Source organism: Episyrphus balteatus, chromosome 1 (assembly GCF_945859705.1).
Source record: "Episyrphus balteatus chromosome 1, idEpiBalt1.1, whole genome shotgun sequence".
NCBI classification, from domain to species: Eukaryota; Metazoa; Arthropoda; class Insecta; order Diptera; family Syrphidae; genus Episyrphus; species Episyrphus balteatus.
The window spans coordinates 137,098,447-137,106,687 of NC_079134.1; the positions used below are offsets into that span (position 1 = coordinate 137,098,447).

General features: G+C 30.5%; 1 protein-coding gene and 1 long non-coding RNA gene across 6 annotated transcripts in view; one reads left to right on the forward strand and one right to left on the reverse strand.

Annotated features, from left to right (window-relative positions):
* LOC129905847 (homeotic protein distal-less) overlaps window positions 1-7,815 on the reverse strand; it is a 93,053-nt gene extending 85,238 nt beyond the window's left edge. For 3 of the 5 annotated variants that reach the window (XM_055981462.1, XM_055981463.1, XM_055981464.1), the window contains exon 1: window positions 3,282-3,631. In XM_055981462.1, the coding sequence (XP_055837437.1) occupies window positions 3,282-3,385 (104 nt within the window). In that variant the 5' untranslated portion in view covers window positions 3,386-3,631. Of the gene's footprint in view, window positions 1-3,281; window positions 3,634-7,681 lie in introns of those variants that run through there. The other 2 variants (XM_055981461.1, XM_055981460.1) reach the window with 2 other exon arrangements.
* Window positions 6,427-7,178, forward strand: LOC129905852 (uncharacterized). The gene is made up of 3 exons (XR_008770666.1): window positions 6,427-6,622; window positions 6,714-6,879; window positions 7,147-7,178. It is a non-coding gene; the product is annotated as an uncharacterized LOC129905852 (long non-coding RNA).
* Window positions 7,816-8,241: the final 426 nt, after the last annotated feature.

Genomic DNA, 8,241 nt, shown 5'->3' on the forward strand with positions numbered 1-8,241 from the left:
TTTTATAACAGAAAAAAAATCACACAAAGGAAAAACTTAGAGTCCTTCGCTAATATCAGAAAAAAAAAAGTTATTTCAAAAATATTTTATTAGAAATTAGTTTTTGAAAATTTTGGAAAATATTTGTACAAAAATCTTCCTTTCTTTATCTCTCGTCTTTATTTTTTTAATTTTTTTTATATTATTCAAAAATAATTTTATTTTAATGAAGATCCTTAATAAAAATATAGGGCAAATATTTTTAGATGAAAGGCTCCTATTTGAATGATGTTTTCAAAAAGTTTTCGAATTTTGAATGCAAAAAGTCCACAAACCCATTTAAATTATATTTTAGCGCGGTTTTTTTTTTGTCATTGAAGTATCTTATTATTTGACATTCATAAATTAACATCATGTTCGTAAATTTAGATTTATTTTCGTACTTTTATATCAAAACCCACTAGAAGTACCACAAAATTGTGCCTTCTTTATTTTCGCAATGAGGACGTATATTATTTTTTTTTTATTTTATAAAAGTGAAAATCTTCAAATAAGAAGTTTAGTAAAAAAATGTATTATGAATATAATTTTTGTATAAAAATAAAACTGGTTAAAACGACTCATTTTTATTCTCTCAGAAAATTTAGGGAATGCAATATTAATTTTTTTGTTAAAGAAAATTTTCTGATCTGTTTTTTGTAGATCTTGTTTTTGTTTTATCTTCCTGCAAATTAAAATCTTGAGCTGTTATTTCAAAAGTATTCCCTTTATTATCTTTAATTTTGAAAAATTTTTAGATAAAAAAATGTTGTCTATAGAAATAAATAAACGGCTAATTATTCAACATGCTCAGGGATTCCCCGTTTAGTTTTAAAAAAGGAAATGGTTTTTGTTTTTAAAAATTATGAAATTGAAATTTTAAAAACTTCATATGCCAAGAAAATCAATTTACAAGCTGAGAATTAATGAAAAAAAAAGTACTCTACTCTGCAAAAAACACAAAACTGACAAATCCTTTTTTATGTTTAAAAAAATATCCTGAACCACAATGAATATTATGATTTTAATTTATTATCAAGTTTTCTTTGACATATGATAGAAAACAGACAAAAACTAAGATTGAACCCTCACAAAAATACCGAAAAATGTCAGATCTCAGATGTGGTCAAGTATATAAACGCAATTGAATGTAAATTGACATTAGCAACAATTAAACTCTTTTTATTTTCATAGAAACATAACAAAAATAAACTTTGAATGTTTAAAATTTCATAAAAGTCAATGTCAAGAAGAGTTACCTTAAAAAAAACATGTGGTTTTTGATATTAAAAATTTTCAAAACCGAAAATTTGTTTTAAATTGAGTTTTGTAACTAAAAAAAATGTACAAGTTGTAACCTAGACTAATTGACACTGTGTGAAAAAAACTAACTATTCAAAAATGCTCTCGGAATTAAATACGTTTTGTAGAGTTTAACGACATAATTTGTGTTTTATTTAATTTAAATGTTTTACATTTTTTGAATACTTTTGAGGGAAAAACACAATTTTTAGCGTTATTTTATTATAACGAAAATTGCGGTCAAAATATCAAAAGGATCAGTGTAGTAGTTTTGAAATTTTTAAAGACACCGACTTTGAAAACGTGAATAAAACCACTCTAAAGCTTTGAACAAGTTCCTTAGTGATGCATCAAAATACTCATAACTTAGTAAAAACTCCTCCAATGACACAGAAAAAAAATATAAATATAAATCTGGCATATTTAACTTTATTTCTGGTATGTTTAACTTTATTCTGATTAAATGTACTAGAACTAAAGTTATCCCTGAAGTTATGCTTTCTCTGTGTGACTTAAAATTATTATGCATTATGTTAAAAATTTAAGAAAATGCAAAACAAAATTTAATACCTTTGGTATTTCAATTGTGGGGATAGTTTTATTAAAAAACACAACTATATTTTCTGACATATAAAAATACATCCAACTCAAAAGCATCTACATACAGTTTATCTCTGAATAATTCATTAAAAAGCAAGTAATTCCATTTTTTGATTCGAATTTTGCTTTTTAAGACGTTTTTCCAAAACAGTGGAACATGCTTCAAGAAAATGGAGCCGAAATTTCTCCTAAATAAAGATAAAACTTTTGTGTTCTTTGTACCTTCCATAAATCTATTGCATTAGGTATTCAAAAAAAAAATCGTCAGTTGATAAGAAATGTTGGCAATTCTTATTTAAATGGCGCCCAATGTGTATGTGTATATTAAATAAAACGCTTAAAGGAAACCCTATTGTTATTCTAAAACTCTTTTATAAATAGATGAAACACTACACAAATGGTAAGCATTTTTTAACTGGCGCCCAACGCGCGATTAACTTTAGTTTTTTTTAACAATCGTTTGAAATAACTAACTGCACAGCAATGAAGCAATACGTTAGGAATATGTTGAAGATGCTTATATTATTATTTAAGCAAATAAACTACTTGCTTCGAAAAAAAATAAAGCTCTGTCCCTACTGTCGACTTAATTTGTAAAAAATTTATCTCGTCTCTATTTCTTGTAAACTAAGGAAATGCTGAAGAGAAGCTTTTTTCTACACCTAGTTAACCCTTTGCTTCCTAATTTCCCGACGGAACGATCAAACACTTTTTCTCTTAATAATCCGAATTGTTGGGCAACTTAGGAATTGGAATTTGGAAAAAATAACAAGAACATTTTCGGAACAAAATTCAATTTAGGACGACAGTAAACTATTTTGTTATTAACTCTCGAACTCCCGCCAAAAGAGTTAAACAAAGTTAGTATATAGTTATGTCAAGACTGCATTCGCATCGTTCATAAAACCAATCTCTTAGCATGAATGAGCCTAATTTTGTTTAAATTTCACTCAAGCTTTTGACGTCAGCATAATAATAAAATAGTCCAAAAAATGGTTGGTACTCCAGCTTTCATTTCAAGCAGAGGTTTTACGAACGCAAGAGACAAATTTTATGTACCTATAGTTTCGAAAACGATGAACATGGTTTTATTAAACTAGTTTCGGAAACGCATTTCCAAAATGTCAACTATTTTCGTGTCAAACTGGACAAACTAGTTTGAAATTGAATCAAAAAACCGTGAAATAGTGAGTTCGAAGGACCTTGAATAGAAAGCTATCTAAGTTTAAAACTTTTTCAAAAGTTTTGAGAAACTGTGATAGCGGTAAACCTATTTTGATCACTTAGGGTTTAAGAAAACACTTGAACAACAACAAACAAAAATTAATTTTCACTTGTTTGATGATCACTTTACAACTCACCCATGTTGTTGCAGCTCAACAAAAGCCGATTTGCCCGGTATGTTGGCTGTTGTTGTGCCCCCGTCCATATATTTTGGGGTATGCGGTGCGTCGGGTGCATCCATACCCGATTGCGGTGTGCTAGGGGGCCCCTCGTAGGGGCTCCCCAAATCCGTAAAATTAAGCGTGTTGGCGCCTATTGAGGCCACTTTATCAAGAATTTTGGCGGCTGTTTATTAATCCAACAAGGATCAAAAAATAATAATAAAAATTTAAATCCTTGCTTACACTAGAAAGCCTTTTGCCAAAAAAAAAAAAAATACACTTGTTTTATCACAAAATCTTTTATAATTTAAATAAAACACGATAGGTATTTTGTTTAAACACTCTTAAACCTTTGTCAACAATTTTTTTTTTTAATTATTTGTGTTGGGTTTTTTTTTTTTTATTTACTTTTCCAAGAAATGGTAGAGGTACAATTAAAAAAAAAAACGGTAATCCTTAAAAATTAATGGCAGACAATGACAGACAGAGATGGGGCGACAATCAAACAAAAATTAAACAAGAGCAAAAGAGACAATTATACTAATTGGATGATGTGTGTTTGGGTCAGGTTTGTTTGTTAACTTTTTTTTTTTTTGAAAAAGGGTACAGCGGATCCACACAACCCACAACACAAAAAAAAACGGACGATTTATCGGCGCGACGGTAATATTCAATTAACGTTGGCACTAATTAAATTTAAACTGTTGTGTGCATCGCCAAGTTATTCGCAAGTAGTTCGCTTGTGTGTCCGTGTCCAGTCCAGTTAGTGTGGTAAGGTTGCACAGTATTGTCGAGTTTGATTGATTAAAATTATAACGACAACGACAATCGGGCATCCCCCAAATTATTGTTATTAAAATTTGTTGTATATTCCGATAATCAAATTAATTTTGTTGATGCTTTAATGGTCGAAAAAAGAGGGGCTTGAGAATTTTTAAAATTACAGACCCTATTCAATTAATATTCTCATTCACTGAGGGTTTGTTGCGACAAAAAAGACGACAAAACGACGAATGTCGAGGCGACGGATAATTGTAGATTAGTTTTGTTGTTTTTTTTCTTTGCTTTTGCTTCTTCAAATTCGAACGTGCGACGACAGCAGCGAGCGGCAAAAACAGACGACACGACGAAAAACGCTGCGCGACCAACCACGAACAAAGTGCGTGAACGACTAGGTAAGAGGTGATTATGGGATCGTTTGCCGATTTGAAAATTGGCGGCTTGGAAAACAAGCTGTGTATATTGCATACAGTTAAAGTTAAAAGACCAGTTAGACAAGTACACACACTTTGAGAGGCTTGAATGTGTATGGATAGGAAGAAGTTGCAACCCACTTGCGGTTGTAAGAGGAGAGATTGGTTGCGGGAAAAGAGAAAGACTATAATTGGAAGTGGTTGTGTTTGTTTTTTGGTGGTTGCTCCGCTGTAAATTTAGGCAGAGAAACTGGTTTTCCAGTTTTTGGATGGTATAAGCTGGTGCGGGTGACAGAGATGGTTGCCTTTTAGCCTGGGGTGCTGCTGCGATGGCGCATGCTTTTTGATGGATGAGAGGGTGGCTAGTATTGGAAGTGGGAATAGAATAGAGTGTGTTGGATGAAGGTTTGAAATGAGATTGGTGGTTGGAGGAAAAAATAGAGATTGGGAGTGGCAAGAAAACCTATTGAATGAGAATGGATGCAGTTGCAATACAGTGGTGTAGATAAATTTTTGACTTGTCGCGATAAAAATCTAATTTTGTAGTTTAGAAAAGATAGAAAATTTGAATCTTTTCAATTTTTATCATTCTCTTTTTGAAGTGTTTTTGAAATCTAAAAAAAAAAAAAAATTAGTGATGATACCAAAATTTAAATGTATTACACTGGCTTACAAGAATTTTGTTGCCGAAACAAAAATATACTTTTATGAAGGTTTTCGGTGTGCTGAACTCGAATCCGAAGTCAGAAAAAATTTATCAGCTCCTATTTTTGTAATATTACTGTTAGAAAAATGGTATCATTTTTGTTACAGTTCTTATATTATATGCGGTATTTTTATTTAAAAAAAAAAACACCCTTTCAATCTTTTGAAAATTTAAGTTTTTAGATATATAAATGAAAAGCTTTTTCACAAACTTTAAAGAATAAATAAAATTTATATCAACTGTCTCGAAACCTTTCTCACGAAAAAAAAAAACACCCTTTGACCAAACTTCTGTAATTTAGAGCGTTCAATGAGTACTCATAAAGGATATACCAGCCTTTTCTCCATTCAAAATGTTGATCGTTCTTTCAAAACAAAGTATTTATATTCAAAAACATCGTTTTTGGAATTTCTTGAGCTATGGAATACCTAAATTTTTGCGTTCTTTGCGATTGCAAGAATCGCACAATATTCGCAGCTCTAGTGGGACCCTTTTTCAAAGCTTTCTACATCAACTACATTAGCGACCTTAGAAATCAGTAGTTGAGTCCGATTGGATCTCGCGAAATAACAATATGGTCTGAATAGGTTTTTATAGTAAAAATGTCTTTATAATTATTTTTATAAAAAAAAATAACAACTTCCATGGATCGAAACTGGGTTTTATGGTTTTCCTCATAGTTTATGCAGCCCGAACCGGACGAAATTGATTAATGTTTAAAGTCCTTTTATGTAGCCTATGTCGTAAGCTCTGAAACAGGCCCCTGGTCAATAAGGAATGTAATTTACGAGTTCACCTTTTACTTTCAAACGTTTTTCAAAGGTGTTTTTAGGTTGAAGGCAATTTATCGCTAGCTAAATTTCATCAATAGTTTCAGCTAAAAACACTATATCGTCTGCGAAGATTAGTCCTGAGGTATTCTTTCCACTTATAGTCTTATTAACAAAAATTTTTTAATATCATATTAACTTAAAAGTTTATTCTAAATTTAAAGTGGTGCATCTTCTTTGATTAGGATTTACAAAAGCCTGAAATAATCCAAACATTCTAAAGAACAAGTTCAAAGTTTGCTTAAAAACTTAGCTTATAAGTAAAAACATGCGTTATTGCTACGGTTTTTCTATCAAACGTCCTCTTTTTCATTATTGAAAAAAAATGGTCACCGTAGTTATTGCACCAAACAACTTCATTAATTTTACAAAAAAAATAAAATAGTCATGCGTTATGATATTTATGTCAGAGTTTCTGTCTGACTATTTTAATCATGTTAAAGTTAATGGAATTTGATGTCGTTTATCGGTGGAATACTTATATCACACGTTGCGAATGCTCTTGGCAGTTTGTGTGAAACATATCGAAAAAATTGTTATTGTGAAAGCAGATTGCCACCTTGTAGAAAGAATGAAAGGACAATTTAGGTAAAAATTATTTTCTGGCGTTATAACGCCAAAAATTACACGATTAGGTATATATAAATTGTGTAAATATTATATTTTTTATATTTTTCAGCGATCTGTTAATCTCAAAATGGAACTCGAACTAACAAGATTTAAAATTTCTTAAAAGTAGTGTGGAAAATTTCATATAAGAAACAGTTTTTCAACCAAGTTTTAATTTTTCAATAATTTCTTTTGCGTTTTCAAAATGATGCCTCTTTTTGAAACAAAAACTCCAAGTAGGTATTTTAATCATAACCTAAACATTCTATAGTTTCCGCTCCCGGCAGAAGTCATAGGACTGCCATGTGTTAAAAGCTGATTTTTTTTTTCTTATCGAATTTGAATTTAAATCATTGGCTTGAATGTAGTTAACGTTATTGCATGTCTGCATGAACATTGACACAGATTTGCCATTCCAAATTAAACACTTCATAGAGTTACCATGATTCTAAAGTATTTTTTTTTTTCTCTTTAAGCTTATTTAACAACAAATGTGACTGAAGGCTTAAGCGCTGTGTATGTACCTTCGAGATAATCATTCTGTTGCGTTGATAGGGATCTATCAACATCTGAACAAAAAGGAGGGGCTTTTTTTAAAAAGTGACTTAAACTATAAAAATAAATTTAACCTCACAAAATAACTTTTAATATGTATTTGGAAAGATAAAAACTTATTTCATCCTTTTATTTTTAAATGATCTTCCAATGAATAGGTTTTCAAAAAAAAAAATTTTTCAAATTCAAAACTTTAAAAAAATTGTTGTTTTAATTAATAATAAAAAATAATTATCTTGACCATTTGTTTTTAAGTTAAACTCTATAAGGAAACGTCATTGTAAGTACGGCAGGATCTTTTGATAATAATTCAAAAAAATAAACTTAATTAATTGATTAAATTCAAAAAATGCTATTTATATTATTGAAATTAAAATCCTAAAAATATAATATTACACCTTATTCAATATTTTTTAACATTAAAAGCATGCCTAAAGAAAATACTAAGAAATCTATCCATATGCATCCCCACACACAACTCACCTGTCGCCCCAACAATATTTATTCTCCTCCACTGTCAGGTGTATTGTATACTCAATCATTTTGGAAGGCGTTCACATTCCACGGTCCACCCATTTATTGGAACGATGTTGCGCACTATGACACCTTTTTCTAGCCCTTTAGACCGGTTTATCACCAATCATATTATAATCTTCTACCAATACAATACCATTGAATTACCTTTGCAGTTATTCCATTTTATTACAATACTCCTTTGAGCGCATAGGCAGACAAAAATGGCGTCGTGTTTTTTTTTTGGTGCAAAGTATGAGAATATGAGGAGGATATTCCAGCCGAATAAGCAACTCCGCAACTCTCTGGCGGCGCTCTCGTGTTTTGAATTGAAATGTTTCCTTTAATAAAAAAAAATAAGAAAAACAACAACAAAATATAAGAACAAAAAAATGTGACACTGTGTGTACCTATACCTATCTATAGCTTACATTTAAAAAAGACTCTCCGTCTGCTAGGAATTTACTATATACACAAAAACAACTCACCCTTAAGGACCTCAGCGGAATTTAGATCCGACTTTTGTTTCT